Source organism: Arvicola amphibius, chromosome 2, assembly GCF_903992535.2.
Source record: "Arvicola amphibius chromosome 2, mArvAmp1.2, whole genome shotgun sequence".
Classification (NCBI taxonomy): domain Eukaryota; kingdom Metazoa; phylum Chordata; class Mammalia; order Rodentia; family Cricetidae; genus Arvicola; species Arvicola amphibius.
Genome location: NC_052048.2, coordinates 187,430,916 through 187,447,465, shown reverse-complemented (window position 1 = coordinate 187,447,465; position 16,550 = coordinate 187,430,916). Strand labels below are relative to the sequence as shown.

General features: G+C 44.4%; 1 protein-coding gene across 1 annotated transcript in view; it reads right to left on the bottom strand.

Annotated features, from left to right (window-relative positions):
- The window catches only part of LOC119807409 (acylglycerol kinase, mitochondrial-like), a 78,258-nt gene that overhangs the window by 10,090 nt on the left and 51,618 nt on the right, over window positions 1-16,550 (bottom strand). Inside the window, exons 11-14 of the mRNA XM_042054573.1 lie at window positions 14,417-14,474; window positions 8,611-8,681; window positions 5,691-5,775; window positions 4,483-4,641 (exon numbers count right to left, since the gene is read on the bottom strand). Coding sequence (XP_041910507.1) covers window positions 4,504-4,641; window positions 5,691-5,775; window positions 8,611-8,681; window positions 14,417-14,474 — 352 coding nt within the window. The 3' untranslated portion in view covers window positions 4,483-4,503. The remainder of the gene's footprint in view (window positions 1-4,482; window positions 4,642-5,690; window positions 5,776-8,610; window positions 8,682-14,416; window positions 14,475-16,550) is intronic.

The following is a 16,550-nucleotide window of genomic DNA, read 5'->3' as shown; positions in this document are numbered from 1 at the left end:
CATGTTGCTGATAAGTAGCTGAGGCCCCTGTATCTTGTAGGCAACAGGAAGTGTTCTGAGATACTGGGTGGTATCTTGAGCATATATGAGACCTCAACGCCTGCCTTCACAGTGACACACTTCCTCCAACGAGGTCATACCTACTCTAACAAAGCCACACCTCCTAATAGTGTCACTTCTTTTGGTGGGCATTTTTTCAAACCACCAAAAAAGAGGAGAAAAACTAAAAACAGTTATATCCAGAATTTGCTTAATTGAATCAAGCAAAAAAAGAAGGCTCCATAGAGGCTTTAGGTCCTCCAGCCTCTAGCCGTAGTACAGCTTTCTACATGGACTCCACTTATTAAAATGTATTTTTAAGATTGAAGATAGTCATAATGCTATGAACTGTCCTGGAATATGTGACAGGGAATAAAAAGAATCACCAGGTCAACAGTCAACAAGGAACTAAGCCCTCAGTTCAACAGACTGAGATAACTGAACCTATGGACAATTACGCAAGTAAGATGAGGCCCATCTGTCTTCACTTCCTGCCACTGAAATAAAGGTGTTGGCTGAATTTCCTGAAGCTAAGCAGGAAATCTATGCTCATGTCTGTCAGCTCTATAAAATGCCTGCCTTCTTTGGTGAATAACCCCTTCACTTTGCAAGGGAAAGAATGGTTGGTTCCTCTCTGTCTCTCTCTTGCACTTAAAAGCAACACTGTGATTATACTTGGCCCACATAGATAATCTAACAAAGAAATTGTTTCGTTCCAAGGGTTGTCTAATTCAGCCTTCTTTCATCTGCATCTTTAGTTCTCCCTGTTCATGTGCTAGTCTGCTCTGCAGCATCTGCTCCCTCTTCCGTGGGTCACAGAAGAACTGCAGTTTCCTGGGCAGCAGCGTCACCTCCACAGGCATGGCTTCATACTCCTTGCTGTCGATGCTGAAGGAGCCCTCAGTTCCCTGCAGAGAGGGGTTCTGAGTGCACCTCTGTGACCTCATGGATGAGGAAGCATCTCTGCTGAGGTCAGTCTAACAAAACCTCCCAGTGCTGGTCTTGACCAATAGGAGCAGACAAGTGATGTCAGAGGTCCTGATCATGCCTAGCCAATGAGAGACAAGCATGAGATGCCAACTGTCAATGGATCAGAACACTTGGGTGCTGGGAGGGTTTATAAGCTTTTCCCTGTTGTTAAATAAACGAGTCTGCTGTAAGCCTCCTACCTGACTCCCAGTGTCTGAGACCTTGACACTGCACCTTTGTGCCCCCTCGCCCGAGGAAGATGTTAGGGCCCTGCAACATCTGGAATCCAGAACAGGGACTTCTAACACAGGGTTTGATCTCCCCTGATCAGATTCCTTTTTGCACTGTAGCTTTAATTTTTGTGTTTTGCCCAGAACGAGTTCTAGTCACCTTCCTCTCCTCACTCCCTGTGCTGCACGGTGCCCCCAGTATGGTGTATTTTTGGTGAAAATGTCCCTTGGTCCCTTCGGCAGGTGAGCACTGTGACCCCCATCCTTTCCTTCTTTTGTGTTGTCTGTCATCCCATTCGGTTGGGAAGGCACATGTTTTTCTGTTTTGGTTCACCTGGCATCTCCATATAAAGGTTGACACACCAGGAGGTGGAACAAAGGCTGGGCACCCGAATGCCGACCCTCATCCAGAGACATCTTGTGAGCATACGGCTGTGGCCTAAAGAATCACAGAAAGTCCCCACTAATCACTAGACATAAAGTGATAACTAGTGTCTGATAGATTTCCCACCCCTGTTGACTGTTGACTGCCAGCTGTCCCTCTCAGAGGGGTGCTGACAGGTGAGGTGGAGTAACCTGTCATCTGTGGGAGTGCCACATTCTCCTTAGCAGGGAGAAGTGAGCTGCACAGCGGCAAGGGAGATGAGGGCCTGGAGGCTGGCTGGATAGACTTGAGGTGTGAGCTGTGACTGGTGTGAGCTTCCTGCTTGACTGAGGTCTCAGGAAGCTGTCTGATCCTCGGATGTAGGTGACACTCTGAGGCATGGACTCGGAGGTAATAGGCTTCCCTAGCCTAGTGCACAATTTCTGGTGCCTGGCTCCCCTCACGTGAGCAGCACAGGCATCTGCCCTAGTGCAGGACAGAGCACACAAGATCCAGTGAAGGCTCTGGACCCCTCTCAGACCTCCCTGTGTGCCTGTCATCTGAGCCGCCTGCATCTTCCAGTGCTTCTGTCCTTCCAGGTGTCTCTATAGGTGCAGCTGTGTAGCTGGCCCTGCAGACCTCATGGTAGTGCATGAAGGGTGACTTGGGGTCCACCTTGGGCATCAACAGCCTGTCCAGGAATGGCAGCCTGTCGCCAGTAATACTGATGTCCTAGGTCCTGAGGCCCAGGCCACTCCAGGGGTGCAAGCCCACTGGAGCCTTCCAGAATGCCTGCTGCTTCTACGGGTCTGTTGGGATTCTCGTGGGTGGTCCGAGCTGTGGAAACCTGGGTCTGGCCTGCAGAGTGAGGCTTCAGCTGGCTGCTCCAATGTGTCTTTAATGTTCCTGGTCCCTTTGACTCAGCAGCTGATGGGTGCATGCAACAGTGGTACAACTTCATGCTCCTGCTGACAGTGTACGCCCTAGACTACCTAGGGGCTGACCTTCAGGTGGGTGCTGCTGGAGCTGTGGACTCAGGGCCAGCCGCCTATGCCCTGTGTTGGAGCTGTTGGGGTACAAGGGGCCAGCTGTGCACCTTGGGGTGCATGCCTGCCACCTGCCTGGGTTCATTTTCCAGACACCAAAAGAGTAGAATGGCTGAATAAGATGGTAAAGCACATGTGGCCCTTCATTTGTCAATTCATAGAGAAGCTCTTTCAAGAAACCACAGACCCAGCTGTGTGGGGAGCAAATGTCCACCTCAGCACCTCAGCTTCATAAAAGTGAGCGAGGGTCAGCAGCCCCTTAGAGTCAGTGGTATTAAGGCGTACACTGAAAATGTAGACAAAAGACCAACTATTCTGGACCTTCAGATTAGTTTTGCAGGAAACTGTGAGATTGATCTGGAGATCAAACCATGTTTTTGTAGACTGGTGTGAAAAGTATTCAGATTCATGGGACAATGTGGATGATCCTGGAGCCCTTGATTGGTGACACGCCTTTATCTGGAGAACTGTCCATCCTCTTCCTTAGAGAACCACTTTTAGGGATTAACTGAACAGGACTGACTAATCTCTTGGACATCCCTGGATTGAATGGTTTATCAGATACTCTCATTTTGGAGACAATATCAAATTAATTAACAATCACTTGCCAAAAATCAGGATCTTAGCAGGGCTCCCTACACTTCTAATAAAGATGCAGCCCCATGCAGTCCCCTCCTCCACTCCCATCCCTCATGGCCACCATGGCCTTTTCAGATTCCAATAGAAACTCAGAGGACTGAGACCTGGTACCTGTCACATATTAGATCAAACTACCTAAACATCTATATCTCTTTATCTCTTAGAAAAGTTGTAGTCCTGACTCAATTAAAAATCAAAGCTGGTTTTTTAGTTGTGTGGCTCTCTCCTTCTCTAAACCCAAGCAAGTTTCTAGAAGAAAAATTCAGTGTTTCTGTCTCATTTCAGTAGAGCCACTTGGTGTGGGACAGAAGAAAACCAAAAATCTAGGGACTATTGTTTTCAAAACTCTATTATCTTCCTAAAATTTTATTTCTCCCCTTACTTATTTTTGACTCTTTAGCACTTTTCTTTGGATAAGAAACTTAAGTGTATATTGGCAGACTGATAGGTAAAAAAAAAATAGATGATAGATTGGTAAGATAGATAGATAAATAGATAGATAGATAGATGATAGATAGATAGATAGATAGATAGATAGATGGAGCAAGGGAGGTAGACAGATGACAGATGATAATAGATGTGACATTTATATTCAGTAGAGTATTATTATTATTTTAATCTCATTTTTAATTATTTGTAGGTGTATGTGTGTCTATGATCATGCCTATTCCTCTCAACAATTCAATGACTTTCTGGGCCCTTGGAAGATTTCCCATACCACTGGCAAACCCTAAAATCCACAGGGACTAGCCATTGTGGAGAGGACCAATAGAGCTCTTGAGGAGCTGTTGGCCAGGACAGTCTCATCAGAGACTAGGAGAGATCATTATCTGAACTTAACAAATGTTCTTTTCTGATGTGGGAAGTCCTTTGGTATATGTGTTGCTTTTATTGGTTAATGAATAAAGAAGCTGCCTTGTCCTGTGACAGGGAAGAGTAGAGGTAGGCAGGGTAAACTAAACTGAATGCTGGGTGAAAGAAGGCAGAGTCAGAGAGAATCCATGTAATCCCGCTGGAAACAAACACCAGACGCCAGACAGAACTTTATCTGGTAAGCCACAGCCATGTGGCGATACACAGATTAATGGAGATGGGTTAGTTCAGGATATAAGAGCTAGCTAAAAATATACTTAAGCTATTGGCCAAGCACACCCATCCCCTTGTGGTCCCACTGGTGGCGTGAAGGGCAGCCCACCAGCGCTGTGCTGCAGCCGGATCACTGGGATGCGCTCTGCAGCATCTGCTCCCTCTTCCGTGGGTTGCAGAAGAACTGCAGTTTCCTGGGCAGCAGCGTCACCTCCACAGGCATGGCTTCATACTCCTCGCTGTCGATGCTGAAGGAGCCCTCAGTTCCCTGCAGAGAGGAGGGGTTCTGAGTGCACCTCTGTGACCTCATGGATGAGGAAGCATCTCTGCTGAGGTCAGTCTAACAAAACCTTCCAGTGCTGGTCCTGGAAATACCTCAATTCTCTCTCTGTCCATGAAAAGGGATTTTTCTTTTTTAAAACTTCTATCTCCAAAAACAATTTTGTAGCTTGAATAAGGTTAAAATTTTAAAATATTTGCCAAAAGACAAGAGCCCTTCGATATTATACATGTATGAAATTATCAAAGAACTAACATGATAACCAAGGATATCCACTAGGAAAAAAAATTGATGAACATGTAACCGAGGGCCAGGGACCATAATTCTAAGCTGAAAGCAAAAAAGTCAGGTAATTGTCATGCGAGGGATGTTGTGTCCCCTGACTCATTGTCATTGTCCCCCAGACTTGCTGGGCCCTGGACGTGGATCTGTCAACACTAGTATCACTAGAGACTTTGGGGCCGGCCCAGCCATAACTCAGTTAATCCAGCATTTGCTCCATGAAGTGGCAGTGGCAGCACATGGGACACCTCCCATTGGTCTAGAGTTTCGATGCAGTGCAGCAGCACCATGACTACAGCTCTTCAGAGACCTGGAGTCAAGCCCCTGTGGGGCAGCAGCAACCACATCACCTTCAATTCCTGTATCTCCACGTTTATTCCTACCTCAACAGGTTACTACTCTAAGCATAGCACATAACAGCATACTTTACAGGAAAAAGTAAAACCCACTGCTCACCAGCTAGAAAATTCCTAGACAATAATATGATTATAAATGTCTTTTGCGTTACTGGCATGAAGAAGCAGAGGGCAGGGGACGTAAGGATCACTTTGAGGGAGGAGCCTGGCTTAGAGACTAGAAGTCCTCAGTGGCCTGATCCAAATCAGTAACTTAGTAGCCATTCTCCTTTACCTCCTAACTGATAATGAGTTTGCCAAACGGAAGGTGCCTAAATGGAGGTCAGGTAATATGGAAGAAGGAGGAAGAAATGGAGGGACAGACAGACCAACCCAAAAGAATGGTTGGGGCCCCCTTACCTCAGGAAGGAGGAGAGTGCAGTGGCTGGCCTGGAGACACTCAGTACCAGCTGTGCGCAGGTCAGGGTCTCTCACCTTCTTACTTCTGTTAGTGTAAGAAAAAGCGAGGTTAGAATCCTCCATGGCAACTGCATTGGGCTGCAGAAAGCCCGGTTCTCCCTTTTGAGGGCAAGGAAGCCACTGGAAACCAGGGCTCAGCGACTAATTCCCTAGGACTCTGGCCCAGTGTTGTCATGGGTTCCAGGGCCAGTAGACTGACTACTGACATTCTTGCTGCCCAGAGCAGCATAAAGCTGAGGCCAAGTTTCTCTCAATTGTTCTACATCTATCTAGTTCTTAAACCGTTAACCTCATGTTTAAAATTAGGATATAATTAGATCCTTTGAGAAAAGCACCACACTTCCTTGACCCTTTATTAAAGACACAGTAGCTTGATTCTAGCTTGCGGTAGATACCTCTTTATTCTCTAGAAAGTCTCAGATGGTTTCTGATAAATCTCCATACGTAATAGCCTGATGAGCACATTTACCTTTATTAATTGGCCTTGGAGTAAAGCAATTGGGCACAAATATGCTTGACCTCAGTGCATATGTACCCCATTTCGCTAGTCATGATAAATACAAAAAGAGGGGAAAGGAAAGAGGGAGGAGTTTACAGCCAGCCTGAGCTACCTGTGTAGTGATGAGAGGAGCAGGCCTGCTTTTCGTCCCGCCCCGCTCCCGCACGGCTAGCTTTACACTCGAAATAACAACACACAAATTGTATTCTTTTAAACACTGCTTGGCCCATTAGCTCTAGCCTCTTTTTGGATAACTATCACATCTTGCTTAACCCATTTCTAATAATCTGTGTAGCCCCACAAGGTGGTGGCTTACCGGGAAAGATTCAGCATGTCTGACCTGGTGGCTGGCTTCATGGTGACTGTCTCACTGCGTTCTTCCCAGCATTCTGTTCTGACTACTCCACCCACCTATGTTCTGACCTATCAGGCCAAGCAGTTTCTTTATTAATTAACCAATGAAAGCAACACATAGAAAGAAGATCCACCTACATCATACCTGGGGAGTTAAGGCAAGCTTGGGTCTAAGAGCCCTGCCTCAAAGAGAAAGAGAAAGAGAGAGAGAGAGAGAGAGAGAGAGAGAGAGAGAGAGAGAGAGAGAGAGAGAGAGAGAGAGAGAGAGAAGTAAAAGTCTATTATCTATCTTTATTTGGAAATAATTCTTTCCTGTATAGATTTGTCATCAGTGTTTCAAAAGCTGCTTCCCCATGTTCCATTAAGATATTTGTTAGGGTCCAAGAGAAGCCCCCAAAGAAAGATTAACAGCCACGTATACAATAACAAGAGCACTTTATTGGTTCCAACACTGGGGTAGCAAAATGGCAACCCTCCCAAAGAAGACTACAGGCTCCATTTAAGTGGAGTTAATGGAATTCGAGGAAGGAGGGATATATCTGGGGATGATTGGTGGAGGAAAAATTAGTCTTGGAGCTGACTGGTGAGAACTGACTGGTGGAGGCCAAGTGGTTAGGTTCTTTCTGGTGGCAGGGTAGGGAAAGTGATCCTTAGCTTGCGGAAAACTGGGGGCACCTGCTGAGGTACCAGAAGGGCTTTGGAACTCTGATGAGCCTGCAGAAGGACTAGTCGGGGTACTTGATGGTCACCCATAAGTTGTGGTTTTCCTGAGAATGGCTTGCTTTCTTCATTCTAGTGAACGGAAACTAAAGTCTGGTCTCTGTCGGGGCTCTGGTCTGCTGCCCACCTCCCCTCTAGCCTTTTCAATATGCAGTGAACACATCAACTACACACTTTACTTCCTTTAGGAACCAAGAGGAAACTTGCTGATAAGAATGCTGACTACAGCGCTATCTAACTGAGGGATACAGGGGAGTTTTTGTTTGGCTGTCAGTTTTATAAAGGAGATTTGAATATGGCTGCCACCATTAGGCAGAATCACTTCAGATACAGGGTGATCTGTGCACATTGTAGAGGGACAGCCTTTTCCTTCTTCCTTTACTATACACCGAGAATAAGCAAAGGCTGCAAGGAGCCATTCAGTATCTGAAGAGTTTGTATCAAAAGCATGAACAACACAGATTAATGAAAGCCATTCTGCTGCCCACGCTGGAATCGATAATGACGCAGCCATGGAGACACAGCTGCACAGCAGCGATGTCCAATCCCTAAATGGGCACGAGAGGGAGCACCAGGACAGTGCAAAGGCAGCTGGGCAGATTACTGGTTGGCATGGGAACACACAGCTCCACAGATACTTGGGAGATGTCTAGAGGGTTTACAGAATTCTCAGCCAATGAAGTTCCAGCTGAGGCAGGACTTAACAAATCAGGCAGGACTCTGAAGTGTCTATGGGATTATACAAAGGAAAGCCTGGGAAATGTCCAGGTACACAGTATCCTTTCAAGTTTGTCCTTGATGTTCTGGGAGCAGGGAGACAAGGGGAATGCATGCACAGTAAGAGACACTGGGGAGTGATGTTCACTGTCAAAAGCCTCCTGAGACTGACAAGCAGTCCTGAGACAGTAGACATGATTTCCTTCTGTTTTACAGATGGCGAAGGACTCAGACAAGTAGATGACCTTAGAGTTCCAAGGCCAGGGAGGAGCCACTCAAGCTCCTGCACTGAACCTCGAGTCCTTGACTATGTCAGAAACACGGAATTCTTTCATATCAATTGAAAGGCAGAGTGTTCCATTCTATGAGCAGAGGAGGCAAAAGTGCACAGGCACCCGAAATTCCAGCTCCATTAGAAAAAAGAAGAGTTCCCAGACAGACAGACAGACAGATAGACAGACAAGGCCTTTGCCAGGTCTCCATCTGAAGTAGGCAGCCAACTCTGAACAGAAAGGGTTGACAACACAAGTTATTTCATGACCCTCCATTTCCCACAGGCCAGGCACTTACTCTATGGTTATGAAATCTCCTTTGCTGGCAGTATCAGGCTCGATGCAAATGTTCATGAAGTCTTCTTTGCTCTAGAAAGTTCAAGAACATGAAGGTTAAGACATGGAAATTGGGCTAATGCAGCTGTCACCCACAGGTGTCTGTGTTCTTTAAAATGTTCTAAATGTAAAGATAATAAGCAACCCTTTTTATTCACCAACAAGCATTGTAAAACTCTGTGGTTCTATCCATACAAAATTCTGAAAGATTAATCTGTAAGGAAGCACTGTGGCAAGAGTCACGATTCCTGTGCCCCTCCTCATTTTGCTCCTAGTTATTAGCTAAGAACATAAGCCCAGCTTAGTGAAACAGCCACAGCACTTCTGTGTGGCCATCTTGTAGTTCAAAACATGTAGGCCCAGGAGAACATACACAAGCCTCTGTGCCCTTGCCAGAGTTTCAATTGTACCACCAAAGCACAGCTGGATCTACTAGGAATCACACACGCAATGCTCTGACCTAATGACTGCTCAGAGTTCACATTTCATTCTGCTACCTGCCGAGTGCCAGCCAAATTTCAGCAATCCCCAGAATGTTTGGGTTACATCACTGAACGAAACACACAGGAGTTTCTCCCAAAAGAACTTACATTTCACAGTAGGGAGTGCAGGGAGTAGATAGAACAATAAGTATATTTCTGAATATTTCTGAATATACCATAAATAGGTATACTAGAAGTACATCAGAATATATTACAAAATGTCATAAATAGACGAGCCTCAGATGACACTGGTGGCAGTAACTTTTAAAATATTTATTTACTTTATATATGTTTCGCTTGCATGTATGCCCATACACTACATGTGTTCAAGGTGTCCATGGAGGTCAGAAGAAGGTATCGGATCCCCTGGAACTAGAAGTAGCTGGTTGTGAGCCACTGTGTGGGTGCTGGGAATTGAACCTATGTCCTCTTAAGATCTGGGTCTTCTGGAGGAGTAGAAAGTATTCTTCTACTGCGGAGCCATCTCTCCAGTCCCAGTAACCGATACTTAAAAGAGAGCAGGAGCCCAGGAGGTGAGCAAGAAAAAATATCTTCATTTAGAACAACAGTTTTTAAACAGCAGGTGCCCAGGGGGGCTGGCCAACATCAGGATCCTGTTTGTATTTGCTGGCTAGAAGTTAATTATTAAACAGAGACTCAGACTCTGCTATCGTTCTCAGAGTTCCTTGGTGTGGGAGGTCCTTCTGTCTATGTGTTGCTTTTATTGGCTAATGAATAAAGGAATTGCCTTTGACTGTTGATAGGGCAGAACTTAGGTAGGCAGAGAAAACTGGACTGAATGCTGGGAGAAGGAAGGCAGAGTTGGGGAGACGCAATGGTGCCACCATGGGAGATAGATATGCTGGATCTTTGCTGGTAGGCCACGACTTCGTGGTGATACACAGATTAATAGAGGGTTAAATTAAGATGTAAGAGTTAGCCAATAAGAAGCTAGAGCTAATGAGCCAAGTAGTGATTCCAATAATACAGTTTCTGTGTGGTTATATCAGTTCTGGGCAGCCAGATGAACAAGTGAACCTTCCACTACAGTTCCTCGCTCAGGGGCCGTCTGTGAAGCTCAAGAATTTTTATTTCAAACCATATCCAGGAATCTGATGCTGCTGATCTAAAGACCATATGTTGGAAACCACTATTCTAGGAACAAGCCATCCACACAAAGGGAGTGCCCAGCAGAGGCCTTCAGGTGGCAGAATCCCTGAAATGTACATAGAATGGCAAAGAAATCCACATGTCTGGAACAGACTGAGTGGCAGGGACAAGAGAAGCAGATGAAGACGGGGAAGAAAGCATCTTGTTGGGTAGGGCTCTGCAGACCACTGTAAGGAATGTGTCTTTTAGGTTGAGTGAAATGGAGAGCCGGTGCAGGGCTCCCAGGAGGGTAATGTTATGGCTTTTGTAACAGGGCCACTCTGCCCACTGTGCTCTACCTGCAGAGGCAGGGGAGAGCCAGTGAGGAACATGACAGAGAAATGAGCGGGGGCAGCAAAGGTTCAGTAGATGCCAGGGCAATGACATGGGGGGACGAGGGAACATGGCCTGGGGAGCTAGCCGGGAGTAGGAGGGAAGTGATCCAGTTGCCAGGTCTAATTCACAGGGGATAAGGGGAAAGGAAACAGCATATTTAAGCTTGCAGCATGTGTTTTCTGGTAAGAGCCAGAGAGGGTTATCAGAAGTCTCTATGACTGCACTAGGTTTGAATCTGTGTGACTCCACTGGTGAAGGCGGCTGGCAGGGTGGGCCTGTGGTTAGCCTCCGCTGACAGCTGCTCTGCAGCTTTGCTCGAGGCAGTGATGGGGCATGGAAGTGGCACCTGCTGTTAGTCTCCAGATTGTACTAGAGGAAACGTCAGCCTGGACTCAGACTACTTTCGTCCCGTTACTGAGGAAAAGCCTTTGAAAGCATCAACACCCCAGAACTGACAGCCATGTTCACATTTACCTGGTCTTGCTATGTGACTGAATCTCCTAGGACTGGGCCGGGGTCCTGGAGTTCTTGACCTCAGGTGGTTCTCATACACACACATCAGTGAGAAAGCAGACGAAGGCTGCAGACACCTGTGGGTCCCCGGCTCGCCCCTCAAGGACGCTTTCTTTTACTTTGCTCTGCAATTCTCATTGCCCCGATGGCCCTAAATTCTCCAAGATGCCTTCCCTGAGGAGACCTTGGGTCCCTGGTGAGCCCTGTTCTCCATTCAGCAGCCTCTGTCAAGCAGGGGGCTGGCAGAGACATGAGGCGCAGCTCATCTAAGGGCCTCCTTTCCGGGATCCCTGCCCTACGCTGTTTGTTTCTGGCCAGTTCTGCCAACAGTCATTTCATAGATTTTTTCTTCAGTGTTCAAGGGGCAAAGGTAAAGCTATCGCTTGTTCTATATCTTGGCCATCTCCATCTCTCACATCCATTCAAAAATCAACTCATACTGGCAGGTTCAATGAGAATCTTATGGTCTTAAGGGAAGAGGAAAGGATATTTGATAGAATTTAATGTCTAAGATATTTAAAGTTAATAAAACTCTTGGCAAACCTAGCAAGTTTTCTTTATTAGAAACTTCCTTATCTAATAAAATATATCCAAAAAATTATACCGAATTCAAGAACAAAGTAATGGCTCCCATAGGGCATTGGCTCCCATAAGCATTACTCCTGTGCAGCACGGAAGTCCCCACAGAAAGTAAGGAAAGACCAGGGTGGTAAAGATGAAGTCTTTAAGAGGGAGAAACAAAACTGGCACTGTTTGCTATAGATATATCAAAATCCATAGCAAATCTAAAAGAACCCATAGGCTACATAATAAGAATTTAATTAGGATGCTGATTCAGCATCAATACACACATACGCGCACGTGCGTGCACACACACACACACACAAAATCAATTACATGTCTGTTTCCTTAGCCAGAGAATGAAATTTTAAGAGCTATATTGATAACTGCATTAAAAGTAAGATAACCAGGAGTGTATTCAGTAACAGGCAAATATTATAGAGAAAACCATAAAACTCTATTGAGAGAAATTGAACACATCAGTAAGTGAAGAGATATATCACACTGATATCCCAGAAGGGTCAATACTATAGAAATGCCATTTCTCCTCAAATTGATCTATAAGTACAATACAACCTTATGAAACTTTTATGAGGAACCTAGTAAACACTCTAATATTTACAGAAATCGCGGCTCTGAAGCGATGGCTCAGGAGATAGGAGTGCTTGCTGCTCTTCCACAGGAGCTGAGTTCAGTTCCCGGCACCCACACTGGTGGCTCACAGCCACCTGCGCAGCTCTAGGGGAAATGATGGGCGGCACTTCATCCTGTCCCCAACTGGCCACTGAAATGAGTAAATAAAGTTGGAGCCTTGCCTTCGTCAGTTACCTCCACAAAGCTCAGTTTCAGGTGGCAGCTTTTCTCTTTTGAATAAAAATGAAACCAACCACCTCATGAAAATCATTTTAAGTTGATTTTCACTCAGCCATGTATGGTTAGCATTTTGCCACATTAGTAAATACAAAGGTCACATATTACTTTAAATAAAAGCATAATATTCATTTAATCAATCTGCTTAATGTGTTACTGTTAAAGAATAAACATGCTTTATTAAAAGACATTAAATTTCTGACATTCTACACTCCTAAAACTGTTTTCATACTTGGAGATAATATTTTAATGATAAACCTTTCAAGCTATTACACGACAGCTACAGTATCTGAATATTTACTGTACTTGACTTGCAAAGTGTTGAGGAAAAAAGAAAAGAATGTGCTCCACTAGTGATGAGCAGCACAGTGTCATATACGTTTGTAATTAGCACAAAGATAAAAGCATTGAGCATCCTGAATGTGGCTCACCTAGAGCTGCAATCACATGCTCACTAAGTTCAATGCAGCACAGAGTTTCACTCATCAGAGAACAATGGCAAAGGAGCACAAGCAATATCCTGGGAATACATTGTTACCAAAGACTAAGAATAAAGAAAATGTGTAATAGAGATTTTATCTTCTTTTCAAAAATCCCTCTGAACAAAGGACTTTCCAACCTCATCGATTCACGATGGTTTCAGAATTCTGTGTAAGTACACTAAGAATTTAACAGTTCACGCACACAAGCTAAACAACTATACCTGCCAGGACAAGGGGTATGCATGGGTTCTAGACCCTTTATAGACACTTACAGTCTCCTGAAGGCTAGGAGAGAGCTCTGTCCCCATGCACATCACCCTGAGAGCTACTGTGCTGTGTAACACATGGAGATCCAGAAGTTACTATTTCAGGTGGTGTTTCTTTGGAATTGAACACTTTTTTTAAACCTTATTATAAAATGTGGTTAAATGTTCTCACATAGACATGTGGTATATAGTCTGAGGGTAGCATAAATAATATATGTAAGATTCTTTGGGAAATGACTCCAAATTGTGGTCTACATGAAAGATGAACACAGTATATACTTCATCTATTGAGTGATTTTCCTATTTGCTTTTTCAGTAATATGAACTAGTCGAGACTTTTTTTCTATGCCCCCTACTCTCTCACTGGCAATCAAACCTAGGGCGTTATACATGCTAGGCAAGAGCTCTGCCACTGTGCTATACTACAACCTCAGAACCTATTACTTTTTAATATATTCTATATAGAGCACAGCCCCGTAGAACTTTATGATTAGGGAAATGTTCTCTATCAGTACTGTCCAGTATAGCAGGTACCACACTAGTACACTTATTTAACCAACACGGTTTCAAATCTGGTGATATGTATGTATATATGTATGTATGTATATATGTATGTATGTATATACATATATACATATATATATATATAAATATATTCCCATATAATTAATGTAATTAAATTATCGGTAATCCACTACAAATCTTCAGGCCATTCCCAGATACTAATATAGATACACATATTAATGATCCAGACATTTGGGTCACTTTGTTCAAGGCTTGTCTGGCAAGGGTGTGTGAATGAGTGGCAAAGGCAAGTATCCAAGACTAATAAAAACGTTTTGTTTTTCATGAATAAAATGAGCAGTGGATGAATAGATGGATGGATGGATGGATGGACGGACAGACAGATGGATAGGCAGACAGACATGAGGGGTGCTTGTCTATCAAAACAAGAATGTTTTCTGTAACTATATAAATCAAATGCCCCCACATTAGTGTTGGAACATGTGATATGGTTCTGTATCAAGGAATTAATATCTCAAATACACACATCACAAAGAAACATTGAATTAACATAGGTCAGTTTCTAAATTGCAAATGGCTTTTACCTGTAGCGTGCTGAAAAAGTGGGCTGCTTTGGTTTTCAGTGGACCAAGATACCAGTACCTTAGGAACCAAGATGAAAAGAGGAGAAGAGTCACCAATGTGTTAGAAATCACCTAGGACAATCAATGCATCAGGATTGTACCTCTGCTACGACTGGCTGCTCTTGAGGATTGGCTTGAGGACTGTAGTATAATACAGCCATAATTTAATATAAATTTTAATAGCACACAGAACAGTATGTAATTAGAGAGTATAAATATTCTTATAGTTAATAAGAGAGCTATAGCTTAAGTCTCTTTGACCCCTAAATTTACAAATCATTATAATACAGACTTTCACTGATATAATAGATTCAGTACACAGGCAAAAGAGCCACAAGAAGAGAGCAATTAAGCCACATACAGATAGTGTATTATGGATGCCGCTTGACCTAATATGTTACAGGATACAGGGCAGAGTCCTGTATTCCATGGCCCCTCCCACACAAAATGTGCACATTCATATAAACTAGTATAGCTCACATTACTCACATTATACAGCTTTAATATTCCAAGTGTAAAGTCTCAGAGTAAAAATTCATTGCATATTGCTAAGTGCATAAAAGCTACTCAAGAGAGGAAGATGTCAGATTGCAATCATAAGTGATATAAATGCTACTCTTTAGATGTAGCTGATACCTACATGCTACTTGACTGCTCATGACTGATTCATGTCAGAAGGCCTTTATTTAGCTCCTATTACATATATGGAGAAAGGCATGTAGAGTATAAACATGCAGAAGAACACTAAAATTCCTACCTTTGGACCCATGATTTGAGAAGTTAACAGCTCCCAAATAATACTAACTAATGAGTGATGACATATGTTGTAGTATGAACTGATCACTATTTGCTGGTAAGAAAAGTCAAGAAGAAAGAAAACAGAGTGGTCAGGCTGTGAAATAAAAGACACAGGATAAAGCACAGGGACGGAGCTAAAGTGACTGCAAGTGACCCGAATCTAGATGGCGAAAGATGGGAGGGGGGAATAACTTCAGGTAGGAAGAGGGATCGCAGCCAGAGAAAGGGCAAGGCTTAAAAATAAAACAGAAAATTGGACATTAGGGATGATGGCACAGTAAGTTGGGCCCAAATTCCAGAACAAGGAAGTCAGATAAAGCCAAACTGGAGCAGTTCTAAATTATCATTCAGGCTAATACTGTGAGGGTATCAATGAGGGCCTTGGATATTTGGTATCTTACGGTATTTTTGAAGCCCTCTCTCTATACTCCCTTTTCCCAACTAGAAAAACGCCCTGATTCAGGCGGTCTATTTCTAAAGTATCAGCAGTCCCTTGCACCTTTTCCAGTAGTGAACTTGACTGTGGTTGTAGTCTTCCAGTGGCCAGCAGGGGAATGGTTCTTATTTTACACCAGAAGTGACTCAGCAGTCAGTGCTAGCCAAGGTGTCATGTGACCACCTGCAGCCCTTAAAGCTAATGGTTCAGAAGCCATGGGGCGCGGCGATGAGCTGTTCCTAAGACAGCTGACCTGCACTAGTGCTGAACTGTGGACCAGAACACCGGAAAGTAGTTTGTTCAGAGCAGACTTTCTCAGAAAAAGCTAAGCAATTCTCCCAGTGAGCTGTGGGAATCTGAGATGACAGATCAAACCCAAGGTAACCCGTGGCATCAGCATGACCACGGCACACTCGCAGACAGAGAGACGTGAAGCATTTGAGACTGCAGTGCAGTGAGATACATCAGGACTCTCCTCCTGACGCTCCGCTCTCAGGACTTCATTACCAGGGACAACAGAGTGAAACGTGTGAGAAATCTCTGTGAAGAATGTTTAGCAGTCTGGCCATAACGGCGAGAGGTTACTTGATGAGAGAGTTGTACACTGACTCAATCTTATCTCAGTGCCTCTCCTACAACTATAAGCCCTGGGCTCTAGGCTAAGGAAGGACGGCACCTCCACTAGAAATGAAATGAACCTTGGATGTTGTCTCCTTCAGTCCTGCCTCAGGAAGCTGGCCCACACTTCTTTCCTAGGCGGAAACTTTATTCCACATGAGTCTCCAAAACTCAGTCTATCCCTATGAGAGGCAGCAGCGGCCTGCCAATCGCTCCTCCTCAGCCTGTTCTTGCAGTAAGCAA